Consider the following 23,444-nt stretch of genomic DNA (forward strand, 5'->3'; position numbering starts at 1 on the left):
TTATTATCTTACATTTCAGGTAGTCTGTCTGTCTGTGTATCGATTTGTGTGTGTGTCAGATTGTCAGTATGCTTATCTGTCCTGTCAGTTCCCCCTAATACTGTCTTACGATGGTTACAAGCTCCATATAAACCTGTCATGGTAAAGCTGCAGTACTTCATCCCTTCTTTTTCACACGCAGATGCTCATTCCACTATTTACCTTGCCAACTTAAATACTCGGCCATATTTGTCTTTAACTCGGATACCACACTCTTCTCTCCTCTCCTCTTCTCACCTCACATACCCCATTTTATGCATGCAATTCCTCACATGGTAAAGTACAGTGTTATGATGCTCACAAATAACTTATGCACCTTATTACACAAAATATTAGTCTCTAACTTCATTCAACTTCACCATAGAAGAACTCATGGTTAGAGTCATTGCACGAGTTTCTCTTTTATTTTGGTATACTTTCAGGAATGTTTGCAATTTTTCAGTCATATTGTCTTAATTCTTGTTTTGTTTTTCCTGTCCTCATTCTTGTTATGTTTTTCCTGTCCTCTTTCTTGTTTCCTTTTTCCTGGATTTTACCTGGCGTACTCCCGCTCATTGCGGAATATCTCTCAGAAGCTGAATAAGTTGTCCTGAGATGGCAAGGGTATAAGAGGCATCATAATACACAAGGTTTTATTGGAGACTGCCCGTAATCTGCTTTGTATGAGGGTTCTCTCATAAGCTGTACAGATTCATCAAGTGGTCGCAAGGATTAAATGTAGAAGGCATTGTTGTGCAGAAGGGATATATTAGTGGAAGTAGGGCTAGGATGATGATGATGAAGATGGTAATTGTTCTTGTTAACCAGGCACCTTAAAAACCTTTCTTTTAGCAGTATTATTAAGGCATGGTGGATGGTACTTAGGAGGCTTTTGGTGGGTGTTGATCTTGGTTGTACTAGAATAATAAGACTAACCTCTTCATTATACAAACTTAATACTTTGGTGATAGCATGCATAAAAACAATGGCATCGACCCCAACAGCCCAGGAGGCTTATAGCCATTGTACTGAAGGTTCCTGGTGGTTTAGTGATTAGGATGCTCCAGTTGGAGTGATGTCCTTCTGTAGGTGTGATCCCCAGGAGGTTAATGGGAATTTGTGAATGATGTACTGTAATGCCTTGGGGGAAAGTTAGCTGGTCATCCACCCTGAACCCACTTAGACTGGGAATGGCTTCTTTGTTTTTTTCTTGCTGCCTACTGACTGTTTTATTCAGCTTGGGGTAGATTAATAGCTGGAGGGGTTAGACACATACTTATTAAATGCTGGAGGGGTTAGACACAAACTCAGTAAACACCAACACTTTCTGTACAGTAGATATTTGGTAAGGTTAATAAAAATCATCTGGTGGCAGCAAGACTAAACTAAAAGGATGTCTCCCAGAGTCAAGGTGTCAAATGTACTGTACTGTATTAGCTTAGCCTCAGGCCCTACACCTTAAAGGGGGTACAGGCAGGTCTTATGCAAGTTGGATGTGTCAGCGGTGGACTCCTGGGATAGCAGAAACTGTTTATTGGATTGGAAAAAAGGATTTGCGTAATTTGTATATTGGAGTACATACAGTAACTGACAGGAAAACTAATGTTTATGGAACCTGTTGGCATCACCAAATTTGGGTCTAAATTGCCCATTCTTCCTCTCACTGGATTTCTCATGTAGCTGATGCTTGTATAATGGGACCTGCCTGTAGTATGAGATTGGCTGTTGCTTTTTTTCTGTCTTTCTTTTTTAATGAAGGGGATTAAGGTACTTGGATTAGAAATGAAATTTGTAATCCATACTGTAATTATCGATGGATTTTTTTTTTTTTTATACAGTACTGTATTTTTAAGCTTATATAAGTACGGAGCATACAAATAGTAGGATTCAGATTCATGAACAAATTTATGGTCAGTTCCCTGATATAAGTGTGATATGTTTTAGCAGGAATGACAGAAAGGGCGCTGAATATTTCCAACTCACAGTCTTTATGGTGGGAAAATAATAATTAAAAATATATATTCTTAGAAGTTTTTATTTTCACAGATGGACAGAGCAAGAAGGCTTCAGAATCTTCCTTCAAAAGAAAAGGGGGGGGGGCAGTATTTTGTTTTTGCAGGAAAAAAAAAAAAATTTAGTTCAATTTTCCCATGCCTTGTTCTTCCTACAGAAACAGATTTGAGTAACAACAGGAAATCAGTCATATGTTTGAGTTACAGCAGGAAATTGATCATACATTTGTTTGTGAATCTGGCAGCCCACATATTCAGCAACAAATCCATCATATCACAAAGGGCGGTATTCTCATCAGCATAGGAGACTCACTGGCACCTCCTCCTTCACATTTTATTGTACATGGCAAATAAATATTCCTCTACAGTATATATGTGGAATAAGCTAACTAGCTAAACTGATTTCTTCTGTCAGGCCTTTTCTTGCTCTCAGGATTGCCTAACGCCATTGTTAGGTGGGATAGAGGTCTGGATGATGATGATGATGATTTATTTTGTCTGTAAAGTACATTTTTGCATTCAAGGAGTGTTTGAGATGGGGGGTTATTGTTGACATCATACCACCTTGAGACAGGTAACTTCTTGCCAGCATTGTCTGGATTAAGTTGCCTAGCCCTAGGCACATACATGCCTGATGGAGCAATAAAGGCTTTGATGGTAAACAGACAGAGAGCTTGTTATGCAATCAGTGATGGTACAATCATCATCATCATCATCTGGACCTCCTTTTCCATCCCAAGGTGAGGCGAGGTAGTATCCAGAGTCAGAAAAAAACTGATAGAATGAGATATTGTATTAGTGTTTGCCCAGTTGAATGTGTCACACTCCATTCATTCAGCATTCGGGTACAAAAATGGTTGAAATAAGGTACAGTACAAGAGAGTATGAAGGATCAGTATGCAAAATAGCTAAGGAAGATGTACTAGAAGGTCTAAAGCCAACTGGGGTACATCCAAGCTATCACGTGTTTTTGTTGACATCCACAGTGTGGTGAAATATCGTCACAATTTCCTTTTATACTTATTTTTAGGGCATTATAGTAATTAATTTACTAAGGAGGAATAATGCACTCATGTTTTGTCTTTGGGTAAATTATGTAGGTGTTATGAAAATGATCTTACCCTTAAGTTACACAGTATGCCCCATTAACCAGAATGGAGTGGGTTTACTTATGGAAGAAATGCTGGGGTAGTTGAACCCTTTTGTGATTGTAAAAAATCATTAACAACAGACCTAATTTGTTGGCTCTTCAGTTAGCTCTGGGTCTAAAAAATCATGTTTTCGTTACAGTATGAACATTTGTGAATTTCCTCAGCAGAAAGTGGTACTCTTAACAAAGAAAAAACTACTGTATTATTATATTTAAAAGTGGAATACATAGATTATTATTATTATTATTATTTATTATTATTATTACCTCTGCCAAGGAGGTTATGTTTTCACCCCTGTCCATTTGTTTGTTGGTTTGTGAGCAAGATTAAACAAAAACCACTGGACAGATTTCCACGAAATTTGTTAAAAGACTGGGCCTTGGCCCAGAATAGACTCCATTAAATTTTGGTGCGGATCCGTATAAAGGTGTGGATCCAGGAATTTTTTTTCACTTTAACTTTGTGAGATAGGGTGTTTTTCAACATTTTCATAAATTTTTCAGTGAATATTGCATGGATCTTTATGAAAAAAATCAGGCACATATAGGATGTTGGTATCTACGAATGTTTACAGTTTGGCGCGGATGCATTTAAAATTCCGGATCTAGCAGATTTAAATATGCTTTTATAGGGGGGTAGTCTTTTTCCATATTGGATTGGACTCGATTGAATTAAAAGGAACTGCATGTTGGGCCTTGGCAGAGGTATGCACTCTACTGAGTGCCATTCTAGTTATTATTATTATTTAAAAATGGAACACTCATAGAGTCATAAAATTAACACATCCAGACTTTTATATGTGAAAAGATTTTGGTGGATTAATCTTCCATGATTAACTGGTTTCCCTTTCGTGAATGTAATCTGGTGGTAGCCAGACTAAAATCTTGCCATGTCCAGGCCCCCCTTCAGAGGTAGACATACTGGTAAATATTAATCCCTGAGGACTGAGATGCCTCCCTTGGCTAAGCAATACACTCTGCTGTTTGGTTCAGATGCAAACAGAAGGAAGTCCTTAACCCTATAAGAGCAAGGTGCTTTCTTCTACTAATGAAAGTATTTTGGAGGGCTAAGTTCTAATGTGTTCCAAATGTCCTTTATATTCATCAGTAAAATTCTTAAATGTCTCAGCTGTCCTTTGGGATTAACTAAGATTGGCTTCAGCCCTCTAAGAGCTGGAAGCTTTCCTTAGCAGAATAAAGGTCTCTGGCATTGACCAGAATAATATGCTAAATTACCTTGGCCCTTCTTTCTGTATTAATCATCTGACCCATCTGTTAGAGGTTGAAGGTTGAACAACAGATAAGAGTCCTGTGGGATTGTAATAAAGGGGCTTTAATGCATTTTTAGAGTAAAAAATATTGGTCCACTTTTTAGTTGAACAGTAATGAAACTGACACAACATACTGTACTGGGAATTTAAGTTTTGGTGATCACATCACTGGGTTTCGTAAGTTATTGCTGACGGTCTTATTGTGTATCACAAGAAGGGGATTAGTATTTAGTGTCCTCAGTAGTACCTAACAATATTTTATTTCCTCTTCAAAAGAAGCTGACAGGGACTTTAGTTAGTGGAGTTAGGAGGCTCCTCTGCACCTCTTCCTATTGTTTTGTACATTCTGTATTAAGTAGGTTTCCAAACCAGATGGATTTAGATAACATACAAACAGATCAGTGTGTGATGTGCATAATTTATCAGTAACCCTTAAACTGTGGGAATGTTATGTGATGCAAATATGAGCAATGAACGTCCCTGTCATGTGGCTATGTCATCTGAGAGAAGGCATTTTCCCTTTTAGGGTGTGATATCTGATGGTTCAGCCATCAATTAGAGCTGTCCCACACACCTCCCAGACCTGAGTGAGTCTGCACCAGCCACCATGAACAATACATTTCTTTCTCAGTGCATCTGTATTTTTGTTGTTACTCCCTGCTGAATGAAATTTTTCATGAAAAATCTGGTCTTATCACCATAGCAACTTCAAGCAGACCATCATTAGTTTCTTATTTCCATAACAGCATCAAGCAGACCATCAACATCACCCTAGCAACATCAAGCAGACCATCATCAGTTCCTTACTACTTTCAGAGGAGAGGTTGAAATTCATTATAGAGATCTTATTTTGCAGATAACCCTGTTTTCATGGAGCAGTTGTTGAGGACAGATTGAAACTCATTTTGTCTTAGTTTATGGCCCTTTTTTTCATGGAGCATTTTTGAGTTGAAGATAAGCAGTTTTTCATTAAAATGTCCTTTCAGAGGAAAGTGGCACTCACCTTCCCACACTATTTAAGAGTTATAGGAGAGGTGGTATGGAGCTGTCTAATCCCATGACGTAATGGACCAGTGAGCCTCTATTGCTTCTGTCACTTTAGTACCTGACTATTCATTGCTTTAAGTTCTTGGATGTCTAAAGTTAATAAAGATGAAGGGCAACAATGCTGACTTAACCTTGTGTAGGGTTTTATTTGTGAGTTAAATCCTTCTCTGTGAACATTACTTATATTATACCTGTAGGATGTAGCTGCAAGGATTTTTGTACTTGATCATATAGTTGGCTTACTATGCAAGGCCATGTTTTGAAGTCATTCAAGACTATAGCATTTTGATTAATATGACTTAAAGCAGTTAAGCGTAATAAATAGCTTTAAATAGTGTAGATCATTAGACGAGCAGTAGTTACTTAGAGGAATGCTCTATTTTTATTCATATTTTTGGATACTCGAATCACTGAACTCAGTGACATGCCCAGTGGCCGAGAAGAAAAGCTGCCACTTTACAGTAAACCCCAGTGCATAAACATTTTTGCTTGAGAGGCTGGAGATTTGAGTCTCTGTTTTGAGGGATTGAGTTTCTGGGATCTACAAAACTGCCCCAGTCAGTTATGTAGTGGCATCTTTGATGTCTAGGAAAGGACAAGGGGGAATGATCTTAGGTAAATTAATTCCCTAACATGGAGACTGACAGATTCAATTGCTTTAATGGAGGAAGGCTGACTCAGGACACTTGTTGCCCCTTCACTGGGGTGCTACAGCCAGAGTATCATGGTGTGCTGACATATAGGCTCAGAGCCATCCCTCAGTTGACTGACAATGTAGTTGCAAGAGCAACTAGCATGATGACTAAAACGTTTAAAATGTATGGGTGGCTGGTCACCAGTTGGAGCTATAGCATTGGTGTACACCACAAGGTAGAGGGACAATCTAGGAAGTAGTTTAGATGTCTTCCTTGCTTTGACCTTCATCTGATATGAACAGGTGAGCGACTGTTGCCATGCTGTCCCCAAAAGATAACGATTTTGTTAATGTAGGTCTCATATATTCATGCCCATTAGGTCTAAAGTTTGGCTTTATCCTGTTCCACACAGGAAGAGTCAGTCATTGAGTGAAAGATTTTGGTTCATAATTACTTGTCCTTACCTGTACTAAAAGAAATGCATTTTGGCGCATGATTCCTGCATTTCTGGAGGTAAGAAAAATTTCGCCGCTATTAAACAGTAATTCCATTAATATTTAAAAGAGGAGATTTATTCAGTAGTCATTCTAAAATTTACATCTCCATGAAAATATGGCAATGTTATAACCCGTGTTTCTAAGCGGATTAGCGGAATCAACGCAGACGCTGACGTGATGACGGAGTGGTTGGACCTGCAGGTAAGGCTCTGGCGATGTTCTTGTTATTTCTGCATTTTTACCACTTTATCATCAGGTAACAAGACTCATAATAGGGTGTGGAAAACCTTGAATGCCTTATTGATATTTAGTTTGGGTGTATATGGTTCTGGAGGGCTGTAATAAAAAGGAAGTGATGTAATAATATAGGTATGTGATCCGTCCGGTCAGATATCACTCTGTTGTGTTATTACTCTGCAAGTTTTGGTGTGTAGTGTAGGTTGTACGTGTACCTATTCCTTTGTGTAATGTAAAGAATAGTCACAGCTGAAGAGACACCCCATCCTTGACCTTGAAATGTCATGTTGAGGCGAGTTACCAACAACGTCATGGCTCCTTCAAGATCGTAAAAAGATGAGCAAAACAGAAAATGAACGTGACCTTGTGATGCTGAGCAAAGGCGACAACGGTTGCTTGAAAGAGATGTTAGCGTTGTAATGTGGAGCCCTGTAGGTGCCGTTAGTTATGTCAGTAGTTTTATTCAGCTCATTGTTGTGTACCAAAATATAAACTATACTGTACATACTGTTGGCACTTTAGATTGGGAGAACTGCAATCCTAGGATAACGGGCAGTTAAATAGGCAGTTTTGCTGTGAGTACTGTTCATTTAAAAGGTTGTAAATATGTCTGAGAATCCCGCCTTAGTCCTGCATACCTAACTCCCTGCAGCTGGGTGACATCATTCTTTCTGCTACCAGTTTTATTCAACTTGTGTGAGAGCCACAGCAATGAAGGGATTTATTAAACCTGTATATAAACCCCTCTGGTTACAACGTTCTGTCCTTAGTTGAGCGAAATTGTCAGCAGATGATGAGAAGAAAATGGAAAAGATGTCCTCAGGCTAAATGGTGTAAGGTTTAGGGGGTTTGTGTAGGTTTGGCTTGTAACTCTTCTCTGTGTCGTGTGTTTTAGGTGGCTGCGTAGTTGTGTCGGGATTCTGCTTTTTCTAAACAGCATCGATATGGATCATAGCAAGGTATAGTGACAATGTTCCCGCCCTGCTTCCCACTTAAGTAACAAAAACTCCTTTAGTGTTAAGGCTGTGAGTGTGTCTGGGTGATGGTGCACTACTTCAGGCATGGCTTGTGCTTGACAGTGTGACAGGTTTTAATTTCAGTAGGTCTCGGTTTTAGCCTGGATTGTCCAGAAAATGCAGATGATAGTTACATGTACCAAACTCCAGGAGGATATTGTTGAGGTTATTGCAGTATCAGGTATAAATGCTGTATAAACAAGTTCATATCCTAGCTGTTATGGAGCTGCTGTGGTCTCTCTCATTACTTATGGTCATTGGGTGTTGTAGCTCCAAATACAGTTGAGAATCGAACCCAGTTAGTGGAACATATATTGCTCAAAATTAGCCCAAAAGTATCCTCCTGAATAATGGCACGGTTGTGATGAGGAGAGGTAGATTGAGGTGGTTTGGACATGTGGAGAGGATGGGGGATGATAGTTGGGTGAGGAAGGTGAGAAGTGTTAATATTGGGGGTGGGGTTATGAGGGGTAGACCGAGAAAGACATGGGACGAGGTCATTAAGTGTGACCTTAGGGTTAAGGGACTGAAGAGGGAGGCTGCAATGGATCGTGCAGCATGGAGAGCCGCCATTAGGTGACCAAGGCCGACACATGCAAGCATGTTGGAGCCTTTAAAAACGAACGAACGAACCCCATGAAAGGATAAAATCTTATTGATAGCATTGGTGCTGATTTGTCCAAAATGGCTGTCATGTGTCCAGTAGTTTTGATTATGGTTGTGTTAGCCTAATACAGCCTAGTTTTTTGGCAGATTATGATTTTACATGAATTCAGGTTGAAAAAATGTTAGAGTTACTGGTACCTTAATATTGGTCAGATGCAGTAAGGGAGCAGGCGCTACTTCATTCAGCAGTTCTGGTAGATTTGTTCAAAGCTGCTGCAGATAGCCATTCTCAGTAAGCAAAATTATGGACACTGCTGTGCATAAAGACATACCGGTACTAGCAAATAGTACCGGTACTTAGTGGACTATGAGAAAGTGTAGAACAGTATGTTGAGAACTGAACCTCCATTGTATGTTATGATTCAGTACAGTACCATTTTCAACAACACTCGTGAGACATTTCATGCTTTCACTGTGCTTTAGTTTTATTTGTACATTGAGACACTAAATTATTATCCTACCATTATACCATTGCATATAGAGGATTTATGCTCACATATTATATTTCATTGTAAAGGTAAAGCAGTTTCACTCACTGTCAAAACTCTTTCACATCTCAGACTTCTTTTATCCTGGCAGTTTCCTGAAACTGTTCAAAAGCTGTTAGCTGACTTTTGGCACCCGGTTTTGCTCAGTCCACAGAAGACATCAGCTGTACTGAGGCCATCCTCATTATGGGAATTCCTTAAGAGGAAGCATGGCTCTGTACTGGGTATGATTTGCTTTGACGACAGTTTGGGGTGGAGAGTTAGTAAGCATGGCATCGTATGATTTGCTTTGACAGCAGTTTGGGGTGGAGAGGTACCATATATGTGGGAGGGGAGGGGATGAGTTGGAAAGAGGGCAGCTTAATGGTGGAGGACAGGATAACATGGAGGCATTTCATTTGTGACCACTCTTTCTAGGATTAAGACGTAGGGTCATAGATACCAGTATGTAGGTAGGTTCAGTCCTACTGGAACCTTCTCCACATATAAAGGAGGCCCAGAATACCAAACTAAAAATGTTGGTTCTTTTGCAGTAAAAATAATGTCAGTAGGTTGGTATATTTCTTACATTTGACTAACTTAATTGCACTGCGTGGCTAAGGCATTGTTATATTTGACATCTGTATTACCTACACTGTACAGTATTTGTATTTACCAGTAATGCAGCACTGCGCAGGGTATTTTATTGTCTGGGCGTAATTTTCACCAGTAATGTACAGTATTATGACTAAACTATTTCCTCTTTAATATTTCCTTAGCTAAAGACTTAAATTTGAGATGAGCTATAAGAGAAATGATTGTTTTCCCTATTTCAGTTCATTGAAAGTGAATAAAAATAGGTTTTGTGCTGTATTGTAGATGGTAACTTTTTTGAGCATTAAGCACAAGCCTGGCCAGGTGTAGTGGACTCGAGTTGTGTATTAGTGATTGGACAGGATGCATCATTAATTAACATGTGTAAATGAAGGAAGGAAGTACTTATCTCAAGATTCATTTGTCAGTAAGTCTTTGTTATGTCATCTTCGTTAGTGCAGTAAGTTTTTGCTAGTGTTGTAATTTCTCGCCACAATTAATGGTATCAGAGCATGATGCTATCTGAGAGTCCCCCACTTCCGAGACTGGCACACAGAATAAGGATTCTGTTAGTTGCTCTGTCTGTTGAAATGAACTAAGAAATTGCCTGTTTTTATATCCCTGGAGTTACTGTAGCTTGGAGCCAGAGTAGTGTCATGACGAATGCCGTACACATCATTATGATAGAACTTGGATTTTCTAAGTACAGTATTATATGGTAACTGGGTATCCATAAGGCTTATCAGGCTGCCTTTGCCTGTATTTACACTTGTGCAATATTCAGAATTGTTAATATTGAGACAGGAAATAAGTCTTGGTTGTGAAACTGATAATTATTAAGACAGGGGATAAGTTGAAATAATTTTCTTTCCTGTATATTTGCTGAGATGATGTCTGTGACTTTCTCTTGGGAGCTGGTATCTGAACACAGCCTGGATAGAAGTGTTTATATATGAAAGTGTCTGAATCTTTATTAATTAGAGCTCACATGATGTTTCTAATAGTTCATATGGATAATCCAAATTTTAGTATGTACTGTAGCAGCATAATAATATGGGAGTTGTCCACACGTGCTTGTATTGTCTGGTGGCCAAAAGCTGAAACTGTAAGGTGAGAGAACTAATAATTATTGTGAAGGCAACTATGATCCTAACTACAGCATGTAAAAAATTGCAATATTCAGTAACCTCATCTTGGAGTACAGGTATGAGTACATGGTGAATACCTGATTTGTGGCTTTTGTGAGTTGTATCTGTAACAGCTGTAATATTTGTCGCATTTTATGTAACAGGCTTCCTTTGTGTTGTTTGGGTCATTGTTTAACTAATTCATGGTTAACCCAGTGTGAAGTAAGCTCAGTAGAATATTTGTTATAATACTGTACTGTAGTAATATTATTCTGACAAGTCTGAGTGTTTTAATATTTTATGTAGTAGAGAGTATTTTAGAAGTTTTATTTGCCCACCTGACAGTCTCATTGACCTGCTTAATTTGCACAATACGGTGTATCCAGAGGTTTGACTAGAAGTTGCAATGTATCTGTTTTGACTACAGATTTATATTTTATGGCTTATTGTTGTACCAGTACTTGTTTTACAGTTGTTTCAGTGTACTTCACTTTTACCATAATTCTGTGTTGTGGAGATTATTGAGAGAGAGAGAGAGGGGGAGAGAATGATACCAAACAGTTTTATGGCAGAGTGTTGATCCTGAAGCACATGTTTCACAAGAAATGATACAGTACTTGTTAAAATAAAACACATGGTAGAATGTTTTTGTCTAGTAAAAGTGGTGAAGTCTTGAGTTTGAAATGAGTGTTGTGTATACCCAAGAAGCTACTTATTATTGCATATTGGTTATCATTGAATTGTTGAGATAAGCTTGATTATTTGGTTCTGTTGGTGGGAATAGGCTAGTGTGATGGCATGTGGTGGAGGTTGGTGATGCACTGCAGTCATTCCCAGTGGTGATGGAGTATGAGTAATGTTTGTTTTGGGGAAGAGGCAGTCTGTAATTTTGTCATACTGTATGATTTTGTAAGAGTTTGTTGTGGTTGTGGTTGACTATTAATATAAGAACATTGATCCAGGTAGCTAGTTGTCAGGTGGAAGTGATTTCTTGGCAGTTTTCAATATTGTTGGCTGTAAAATGATCTTTTCAGCACATTGTCATCCATGTCAGTGTAACTGGTTAACTCCTTCAGTCCGATGATGTACTATATTTTATTTGTTTTTACTACATCAGTGTGACTTAATTAAACTTCGGGAAGTCCTCTGTTAGGTAAGGGGTTATTTAAGGTTCTTTGTAATTCTGCCAGTTTGAAATTTCTCACCTCAGCTGAATAAAATTATTGGAAAGCAACAGTAATTTTCTAAGACGTCATTGAAGTGTGTGGGTAATTTTGATACTGGCGTAAGATGTGTAGGAGGGAAATATGGTGTTCAGTAAGTCCAGGTTGTCTGTTTATTTTATTTATTTTTATCCCTTTAGCCTTCAATTTTGCTATGAAATCCACAGCAAATTGCAGAAAAATAACCACTCAAATTTCCATTGCTACTTCAATGGCTGATGTGCTACTTTCCTTCAGTTTGCAGTGTCATTGTGCGAGAAAAGCTGATACTGCATTTTGAAACAGATCCCTGAGACTTACACCAAGGAATGCCCAGGACTGAATGTTTTTGTAGTGTTAGATACAGGCAGTAATAGTAGTAGTGGTAGCCCCAGGTTCATCTGAAATGTAAACTCGGTAAACTGCAGGCTGAAATTGCCCCTCACTGCCAGTCACCCATTATCCTTTCATGGGTAGGATCATTTTATTGCCAGGCAGAGGGACTGCTTGGTTATATCATTTCCGCCAAGTGTAAGGCATCCCTCTATAACACACGCAGTTGTATGTAAGCCTAAAATGCAATGTTTTAGAACTCGTCCCCTGCTTATAACAAAGACTGCTCATACTTGATTACGCTGGCAGGTAGTGTAGCTTATACAGTACAGTAGTTCCTTGCAATGGTAGATGCATTAGTTGATAAAGTAGTAATAGAAGGCAGTGAAGTATTTTACACCATAGTAGTAGATATAGTATGGTTACGTGTTTTTGCTCTGACGTAGCCAACTTCTCAACTCGTGTTCAACCCTTCCTAGGCTATCCCAGTGGTGGTGGGGTTGGTGGTGGTGGTGGGCACCGCAGTCGCCGCCAAGCTGTACCTGTCCCGGCGCCGCGGCCCACCCAAGCTTCTGCAGGACCCCGCTGTCAAGTATCCACTCGAGCTGGTGGAGAAGGTTGAGTTGACACACGACACAAGGCGGCTTCGCTTCAAGTTGCCTTCACCTGATCATGTCCTCGGTAGGTTGAGTCTGAGGTTTAATTGATGATAAGAAGAAGTAGACTGAGAATGAGGTGGGAGAGGGAAGGTGAAGTTGACACACGACACAAGGAGACTGTGATTCAAATTGTCATCACCTGATCATGTCCTTGGTTGGCTGATCCTCCATTTTACTTTATTTTTTGGTGGTTAGGAGGAGGAGGAGAGGCAGACTGAGATGTGTTATGAAGCTGAGGTGGGATGTAGTTATTTTGATACCAACATAGATTGCATAAGTAACATACAAGGGAATATTACACTGTCATATGCAGAAGCAAACTGTTAGGAAGAGGTGTTAGGCCACTTCACAAGCTCAGAGGAATGGAGAATACAGGAGCTTATCTTGAACTCACACTCATAATCTCCTTAATCACAAATACTGGTTCATATCTCAAGTGGTGCACCATCTGCTTGTGTTCTGCTGTCAAAAACATCAACTTGCTAACCATGAGAGGCATTTGCTAAGTTGAAATAAATTATCTAACAGTAGTGAGAATGAAATGATAAAGGAGTCTTGGTCCTGAAGGGGTTATTATCTCATGTTATCTCTTCCTGGTTCATATCTCTGATGCAAAACCCTCTCCTTGTGTTCTGTTAAATAAATAAATAAACTTGATAACCATGAGAGGCATTCCCTTAGTTGAATAAAGTTTCTGACAGGATTAGGAATTAAATGATCTTGGCACTAAAGTGGTTAGAAACTGTTATCTCGTACTGGTATGTATCTCAAGAGCCTAACCTTCTTGTAAGCACTGTGACTAAGTGGACAGATATTTAAGTTGGAAAAGTGCCTGATCCCACATTTCATCCACGTTAGAACAAAAAACAAGGAATAAATAAGTAACCCCCCTCCTTCTCCTCCTCCTCTTCCTCCTCCTCCTCATCATCATCATCATCATCATCATCCCAGTATGTCTTCCTATGAAATTACAGAGATGAAGTGAGGTAGGATCCAGACACAGAGAACAAAGAGTCATACTAGTGGGAGGGGACATGAATACATACATAAATATATAATAATGCAGGTGGGAGAGTCTGTGGCCTTGTAACACTGGCTGCCTAGATTAACAAACAGACATACAGTAAGTGATTCTAATAACTTTGTTTTTGTTGGAAAAAGAGGAGTGTAAGATTATTTTTTCTCTCTCTCTTGTTCTTTCTGGGCGTAGGTATCTTAATTTTGAGGGAGAGAGAGAGAGGAAGGAGAGAGTTTTTTCTTTGGGGGGGGGAATAATGAAAGGAGTGTAGGAAATTCCCACCTGTTTTCTTCCTTCAAATCGGAATGTGAGTTACAAGAGGGAGCTGGGTGTTAGTTTGAAGTCTTTCCAGTGTATATGGAATCATTTGAAGGTTGCATAAATGAGGTACGGTATGGTAAGAAATAATGTCCTCGTAAATAATGTGCTTGTCTGTCTATCTGTCTATTGCCAGATGCCTTAATCCCATACGGGGTGGCCACAACAAATCGCCTCCATGTCTCCCTGTCCCCCGCCATTTCACTGCCCTGCTCCCAATTCACATCCCCTGTCTCATATACCTCTCCACTCCATCCCTTCATCTCATCCTTGTCCTCCCCCCCCCCCCTCTCTCTCTCTCTCTCTCTCTCTCTCTATGGAGGATGAGATGGAAGGATAGGGTGGAGAGATATGAGAGGGGGGTGTGAGTTGGGAGCAGGGCAGTGAAATAGCGGGTGACAGGGTGACGTGGAGGCGATTTGTTTGTGGCCACCCTGAACGGGATTGAGGCGTCTGGCAGTAGATAGATAGATATATATATATATATATATATATATATATATATATATATATATACTGTATAGCCTTATACTGAAGGGAGCTACAAGCAGTCCACACTTTATTATGAGACAGGCAGATAAGGAATGATTATTGGCTGTGTTGTATCTGAGCACAATATGTAAAGGTGAAGGTGACCACCCGATATCCAAGTTTAAACTCTCTAATTATGTTTTTTTTTTTTCCAGATGACTATATGGAACAAAATTAAGGATTATCATGTATAGTAGAGTTTTACTAAGGCTATAACCTCAGTTCAAACAGTATCTTAAGCTCAGTAAAATCACTTGAATATAAAAATAAATCCCTGCAGCCAAGGGGTTAATTCTAAAATACCTCTGAGGATAGTGAATGGCTAGATAGCCTTCTGGTTTTCATAATGCCCTCAGCAACACAATAAAAAGGTCAGACTACGTAGATTTGTGCATCATGTGTTTCAGTAATTATGTTTAGTGTAGCATTGCTTTCCCCTTTGCAGTATTAGATTTAATAATGTGACTTAGTTGTACTGGTATGTGTTATTGGTGTAGTTTTTTCTCATTTTAGTTCCCATGTAGAAGATGAATGTTAAGTACAGTACACTGATATGTGAGAATTTAGGTTAGTTTTTCTTATTTTAATTCCCCAGGTGTAGTTGACAGTCGCTGCAGTGTCCCTCATTATTCCACACCTTGGTAGGTTATAGGGTTGTGTAGTCAGCCTGTGAGGGTTAGGGATTCAGAGCTGGATCCAAATTCACAAACACATAGTCATTTCTCAGCTGTAACTAATATTTTCTTTTACAGGAATGGCAACATAACAGTACATGGCTTTGTGATATTAAGGCTCCCTTGGTTATGTTCTTACTTGGATAAAGGCTCCTTAGATTATGGTCAAATTTCAGTTAAAAGGGAGAAACCACTGTACATTCATTTTGCTTTCAGGTCTGCCAGTGGGTCAACACATCTATGTGTCGGCACGGGTAGGGGGGCAGCTGGTGGTGCGGCCCTACACACCCGTAACATCTGACTACACTCATGGACACATGGACCTTGTCATTAAGGTATGTATCCGAGATTTGATTGATGCCTTCATTATAATTGTTGTCATCATCATCATCATGATCTCCATCTCCATCTTCTTGATCACCTTGCTTCCTTCATCAGCTCCAACAATGTGCTTCCTCTTGGAACTTGCAGGCAGGGTATGGCCATGACAAAACTGCCTCCAGGCTACTTAATCCTCACACACCTCCCTCTCTCTCTAAAACACTCCATCTTGAGTGGAATTAGGGTTTGATGATGATGTTATACAAGATCTTCAAAGTGTAAAGGTGTGGTAACCAGCAATTAACTTCAACCCACACTTGTGAACCCCAGGACCCCTCTCCTTCCTTTCCCCCATCTGCACCCCCTGACTCCTCCCTCACCTAATCCTTCCCTCTTTTGAACCTCTCTCCTTCTCTTTCCCCTCATCATCATCATCATCATCATCATCATTGTCGTCGTCGTCATCCTTTCCTTCTTCCTCATATTGTCACAGTCCATCTTTCCTTCTTCCTGTAACTTTCACAGTCCTATTTCCATCCTCTTCTGACCTCCACGGTCCGTCTTTCCTCCTTCGTATGACCTCCAGTTTTCTTTGCATCATCATCCCTACTTCCCCCCCCCCCCCCCCCACTACCAAAAGAATGTAGTGAAGTAGGGTCCAGAAAATATGTACTATAAAGAGCTGGAGGGAGAACATACACTGACATAAACCTATCTTTTTGTGTAACAGGTGTACTTCAAGAATGTACACCCAAAGTTCCCTGAGGGTGGTAAGATGAGCCAGCACCTCGAGGCCCTTAAAGTGGGAGAAACCATTGAGGTGCGTGGGCCATCAGGGCTGCTGCAGTACCGGGGACGTGGTGTGTTTGCCATCAGGCCTGACAAGAAGTCCCCACCCACACTCTTCACTGCCAGTAAAGTCAACATGATTGCAGGTAAGGACAGTTTACTGTTTGATTGTTTTTTGTTTTGTTTATAAAGGCTCTAACATGCTTGCCTGCTGCCTTGGTTACCTAATGGTGGCTCTCTATGCTGCTCAATCTTTGGCAGCCTCGCTGTGTAGTCCCCTATCCCTTAGGTCACTCTGGTGTAGGATTACGTTGCATTCTATCAGGTTTGACAGGAAGACGCTACGTGCACACTTCACTAAATCCAAGGTTGACATAATTGCAGGTATAAACACTGGTTGCTGGAGTAGCTAGGGTGGTTAGATTCAAGTAGGCATAGGACAAGAACTTGTTATGTTGCCATCAGTCTCAGCAAGAAAATTCCTCATCCACTCCTTACTTAATCCAAGGTCTGCATGATTGCTTGTAAGAACATTGTTGATTTACTGTTGTTTTGGACTAAACCCTTCCCCGTCGGGAGCACTTGTAAAAAATTGCCGTGTTGCATGACTTTAGCTGAAGCACTGTATAGACAGTTGCAAAGTGATATTTTACTACTACTGCCCGTAGCAAAGTTACTATTCATCGTAGAGAGCTCAGTTTGGTCTCATTTTGAAGCTTAGTAATTGTACTTTATCATACTGTGTTAAAAAAAAGCAATATCCTGAAAATGAAATACAAAGAAAGCGAGTAGAATTTAGCTGACGTGCAGGCCTGTAGAGATGTTTTGCCGCTAATGCTCATAGCAGAGTTACTATTCATTGTAGAGAGCTCAGTTTGGACTTGTTTTGAAGCTTAGAAATTGTACTTTACCATAGTATGTTAAAAAAAAAAGCAATACAGTAAGACCTCACTGTAACGGTCTAATTGGGGCCCAAGCCACTCCGAAAAATGCGAAATTCCGATAAAAGCGACATCCGTACTTCCCCCTGCTAACTCGGACTTTTTCCGATATATCAGACATTAGTCTGGATAGCATGAATGGTTTTTAAACTGTTTTGACTATCACTGCGGTACTGTACTGTGTTATGACTTCACAACATTAATCAAATAGTATAATATATACAGTGATGCTGTATTGTACTCTGACAAACATATCTTTTATTTACCTTATTGTGGTGAACATAGCTGAAGTGGTCAGGCAGTCCGGACTGCTTCTGGCTTTATCAGACTTTTTCCAATATATAGGAATTTAGTCCGGTAGCTCATCAGTTCTGATAAAAACGAATTCCGATCTACTGAAGTCCGTTATATCGAGGTTTTACTGTAAGTGCAAAATGAAATGCAAAAAAAGTGAGTAAAAAAAAATCTCTTCAAGATAGAATAAAATTTTTTGCTCCATAACATAGCTGAATAAATTTCCTTTCTAATGATGTATAATTTATTTTATTGGAAGCAATAATATTGCAGAAAAATGAAAATGAACAGGAAGACGTTCAGATGACGGCTTTGGCCATCATCCAAACATCTGAAATTCAGAAGCCAATGACGGCCAAAGCTGTCATGGGTACGTGAAAGAGTTAAGATTAAGTTGGTTAGAGTCTTGTACCCTACTCTTTGCGGCATCAGAGGTCAGCAAGATTGCAGGTAAAGCACTGTTTGGATTCTGGAGTGACCAGGGTAATTAAATGTGGGATGGGTTCTATACATAATCAGGGCTGTGGAGTCGGAGTCATCAGAAACAACTGTGATGATGCTGGAGTCGGAGTCGGTAATAAAAAGTCCCGACTCCGCCCACCAGTGAAGTACTTTTAAACACGATGCACTGTAGTGTAATGAGGTGCTATTGTCTTTTCAAACGACAGATTCTTCAGTTTTATTTCATGTTGCTGCTGCAGCTTATTTTTTCTTTTTCCTCTTATTTTCCACATTTAGTACAGTATAGGACTTGTTTGTTGTTCTCCTGTTCTTTGTTTATGTTGAACGTAAACATAGTTGCTGCCTTGACAGAATGACAAGAAGAGAATGTAAACAGACACCATGATCAGCAGATTTTCCACTGAGTAAACGTGTTTGGATAATTTCTTGATTCTGGAATCTGGAGGTGAGTTTCTTTAATATGAAGTTACTAGGAACAAAATGGTTATAGTATAAAGTGATGTGGAGGCATGTCACTGCCTGTAAGCTGTGAGGTGGGAATTTTGAACATGTGCAAGTCAGTGAAGACCCATCATGGCAGATTTATTGTAGAGAAAGTCAAAGGGGTTGGGTCGGAGTTGGACACGAGAAATCAAGGAGTCATAGTCGTAGTTGGATTCAGGCGTTTTGGGTACCAACTCCACAGCCCTGTAGATAAGGTTACTTTGCCATCAGGGCCAGCAGTTAATACTACCTCCAGTCATCATGGCATCCAGGGTCAACACAGTTGCTGGAAAGGATGCTGTGTAATTGAGGACTGCAGTGACTAGGCTGGGCTGGTTCAGATTTTGTGTTGTACAATTTTTATGGAGGTGGATTTAACAAAAGGCCAAGTGCCTGCCAAAAAATTAGCTTTTGCTAAGAAAGTGAAACAGAAGTGAGCCAAATCATAATTCTTTATTTTCAGGTGCAGAGATGCATGGCAAGTAAAAGACTAGTGGTCATAGGTTTGATTAGATTATGTGTAGGTTGTACAGACAGGGTCAAGGTGAGGTTTATTGACTGGGTTAGGGTAAAAACTGCACGAGTGTGAGGTGAGGTGGGGTAGAGGAAGTGATTGGGTTATGTTTGGATGTGTTTGTAAAAGACAGGATGACAGATGTATGTGAAGTGCAGCTGTGAAGATGAAGTAGAAAATATAATTTCAGATGCTTTGCTTATGTGGTGGAGCCAGGATTTGATAAACTTGAGTGATATATGAATGATTGCATGACCTCTTCATTGGTGTTTGTGGACTTTTTAAAATAATTTCTCTTTCTTTGTCCCTGAATTGTACCTCACCTCATACTTTAAATGGGACTAAGGGTTGGGGATGATGATAATGGTATAAATGATGGAAGTTAGGTTTGGATGATAATGATAAAGAATGTTACACTGATCCTCCATTTATTCTCCCCAGGTGGCACAGGAATCACGCCAATGCTTCAGCTGGTGCGTGAGGTGTGTCGTGACCCATCTGACACCACCCAGCTGGCCCTCCTCTTCGCCAACCAGACTGAGGCGGATATCTTGTGTCGAGACGAGCTGGAGGATGTCAAGGCCAGGCACCCAAACCAGTTCCGTCTGTGGTACACCGTAGACCGCCCCACTGATGGTTAGTTTTGTGGGGAAGGAGGTTGTGTGTGTGTGTGTGTGTGTGTGTGTGTGTGTGTGTGTGTGTGTTTTGAACTGTGTGACTGTCTGTCTACTTTCATAGCGTCTGTCTTGCCATTGTATTTTGTTTATTTATTTACATCTGGTGGTCTGTTTACTTTCACAGATGTCTGTATCTATACCCCATGTCTGCTTCAGTGTGTATATGTGTTTGTAAATACATGTATAAATCTCTCCTAATGTGTGGCTATTCATTTCTGTTCTAGCTGTTCTTATATTGGTCTATATTCATGTTACATTTGTGTTTTGCTGTATATCTCTTGCTTACCATTGTCCAGTGGGTATAGTAATTTTTCATATCTGTATTAATGAGTGGATATATTATGAACTAATAAAGCCACCCATTTTGCCACCAGGTTCAGAGCGCAGCCTCAGATTTACCAGCTCAGATATGATTAGTTGTTTATTTAACTGTTGGTGACTCACTGTATGTGAACTAATAAATAAATCCACTGTATCACTAGGTTGGGAGTACTGCTGGGATGATATGGTGGCTGCAGTCTTTATTTTGCCATATAAGTATAGGTGGTTGACTGTGCTCTCTATGCTGTAACCTGACCTAAAATTGTTGTTTCTCGATTTCCAGTGTTGTTATATCAGTAGGTTAACAGTGGCCTGCGTTGCTAGTCATGAGGAAGTGTTCCAGAAAAGATGTACAGGCATAGTTTTGTCTTTTTCTGCAGCTGAGCTGCAGCTGAGCTACACAAAATAAGCTACAAATGTATGAAAGCCATGGCAGAGTTTTGATGTAAAGACTGTATATAGTATTATGTGAACTATCATATATCTCCTGTGTCACCAGGTTGGGAGTATAGCTCTGGGTTTGTGAGCGCTGAGATGATCTCGGAGCGTCTGTTCCCCCCGACTGAGGCAACACTTGTGCTCATGTGTGGGCCACCACCAATGATCAACTTTGCCTGCATCCCCAACCTGGACAAACTCGGATACAGTCCATCCACCAGGTTCTCCTACTAAGATGTGGGCCGCCACTCCTCACCATGCCAGTCGTCGAACCATCACATTCTGCCTCCAGACTTCACACCTGGCCTCCCAAATTAGTCACCAAGAACAGGATAGTAGGGAGCCTCTTAGGCCATATAAACATAACCCCCTGAGATGTATTCTGTGTGGCTTTGGAGAGTGTGTAACACCTCATCTGTAGTCATTTATACTTTACACATCAGTATCCCCTGCTATGCTGTTGATGCCACCTGTGTCATTATTAGAATGATGCAAATAGCATGCATTAGAATGTTAAGGTGTAATTAGTAAGATAAATTACAAAGGAAAAGTTGTTGCATAGTCTCCTGTGCCATGTAAAATGCATCCCATAAGTAGAGGTCAACAGGTGATGTCAAATTTCCATGTGTGTGTCAGTTACAAGTATATTTAGTCGGTATTGCATCTGGTCACAGTACGATAAAGATATTGTAAAAATAATGCTGGCCGCAGTTTTGTGGCCTCCAGGCATTGGAAGTATTTTAAGGTTATTTTCCAGCCTTGTAAATCACTGGGGACCTTTTTCTGGCATAATGTTGATTTGAAAATAGTGTCAGAAAAATTGAGGTGGTAAATGTTAAATACAGTATACATACCCAGTTTATTGGAGGGAAATTGGGTTAAATGATGTTGATGATTTTTACCCCAGCATAATGGGATAAGGTGTGTGCATTTGCTTCTGTGTGCGTGTATACGTGTGATAAGTATGTACAGTATCATAATAAATAACAGCTTTTATCATTATTTGCTATGCAACACACTTTGGACGATAACCTCACAGACTCTTTAGTACTTCATCCTTAAAGGGTTCATGTGTATATTACATCTTAATATTTGCTTGTATGTTATTGATATCTCTCCAACATCAGCATTCTGTGCTGAGATAATGTGCAAGGGAATATTAACCTGCCTTATGCAGAAATTAACCAGTGAGGAGGTACTGTACTCCACTTGGTAGGCTCATAAAGTGAAGGATTATGACCCATGTGTTTTTGCAGGCATGTCTCTGCTAAGCCAGTGGGTAATGGTTTACACCCGTAGCTGTGCTCCCAACTACCACCTTGAATCTACAGACAGTGGTGTAAATGTGGCAATGTTGTATAGTTTCCTTGTGTGACATGAGCTACAGACCTTGTAGGAGAGAGATGGGACAGCTTCCAATATGATGCTTCTGTTGTCCACCAATTCATTGTATGCATCACTTAATTTTTTCATTTCATGTTGGCGGCTAATCCCAAGCTTTGGTATGTTTTATCCCCACAGAGGGTGTGGGTTCCAACAGCTGGATAAAATTGTCAGCCATACATAGCATTATCTGAGAATGAGCATCTCTCAACAGTTTATTTTTAAGCCATGCTGTATAAATGACACAAAAGCGGTGTTTACAGTGGCTTGGTGGTTGACAGTGCACCACACTAATGGGTGTTTTTCCTTCTTTGTATAAGGTCTGTAAAGTGAGTCAAGTCACAACAGACTATCCTGACATGAATGTTACCCAGATAGCTTTGCTTGGGGATGCTTTACGTAGTTTATTGCCTTACGGGTGTTGAACCGTAGCCTTGAAAGCATAACTAAGATTTAGATTCACAAACAAATTTACAGTCAATTGCATTCTGTAACCTTGATTTGTTTTTCTTGTTGGGTATGGAGAATGAGAGTCCAGAATTTTACCAGGTGTTTTAACTGAAGAAACAAATACAAGTTACATGAGAAATTGTTTTTGTGTTTGTGAGTCTTGGTATCAAGATACCAGGTAGTCATTGAGATCTGGAGGTATTGTTACCAAGTTGCACCTGTTTTTTACTGACATTAATGCAAAAATTTGCCTTCCAGATATAGCCTGAGAAGCTGAGTTTTTAGTTGTGATATTTTAACTTGTCAGTATTTGATGTAGTGATGTTTTTAAATATATCAGAAAAGGCCCTATATGTGTAACCTCTGTTCCCTCGTTACTTCCCTGTAGTCTGATGATATAATTTTCACATTATTCTTGTGATTACCTGATGATTTCACTCATGGAAAATATGTTTAATAGTGAAGGGTCCATGAAGGCTGTATCTGCTTCCTTCTGTTTGAAAAGTTTATCAAGAGCTGAATAAAACTATCTGGTGGTACCAAGAATACAATATAAAATGTCATCAGACTGAAGGAGTTAAATGCAAAAATACAGCATATCATAGTTTTCTAAGGAGCGAAGTGGAAAGCTTGTGGTAGGTGGGGGCACCCACCATCCACTCACTCGATGTAGTGTTACCTTCGAGTAACTACACTGAGTGACAAGCCGAATGGTTTCCTGTAAACCAGGAAGCCGTTTGCTATGTAGGGTGGTAACCACATAACCAAATGGCACTGCTGGTTTAGTGAATTAAGGCTCTCTTATGGGACTGAGGCTGTAAGGATGTATATCTGAGGGATGGTTGGAGTTTATTGCTCACATAATGCCACTCGGATAGTTTGGCTACTCCAAGTTCCTG

General features: G+C 39.9%; 1 protein-coding gene across 1 annotated transcript; it reads left to right on the top strand.

The window, feature by feature from the left end:
- The first annotated feature begins 6,774 nt into the window (after window positions 1–6,774).
- LOC145415763 (NADH-cytochrome b5 reductase 3) lies at window positions 6,775–22,890 on the top strand. The gene is made up of 7 exons (XM_080285004.1): window positions 6,775–6,831; window positions 7,763–7,826; window positions 12,752–12,953; window positions 15,689–15,807; window positions 16,524–16,728; window positions 19,718–19,912; window positions 20,774–22,890. The coding sequence occupies exons 2-7, from the start codon at window positions 7,812–7,814 to the stop codon at window positions 20,944–20,946; spliced, it is 909 nt and encodes a 302-aa protein (XP_080141130.1). The 5' UTR covers window positions 6,775–6,831; window positions 7,763–7,811; the 3' UTR covers window positions 20,947–22,890.
- Window positions 22,891–23,444: the final 554 nt, after the last annotated feature.

Source organism: Coenobita brevimanus, chromosome 103, assembly GCF_032717465.1.
Source record: "Coenobita brevimanus isolate Jiangsu-jjx chromosome 103, ASM3271746v2, whole genome shotgun sequence".
Lineage (NCBI taxonomy): Eukaryota > Metazoa > Arthropoda > Malacostraca > Decapoda > Coenobitidae > Coenobita > Coenobita brevimanus.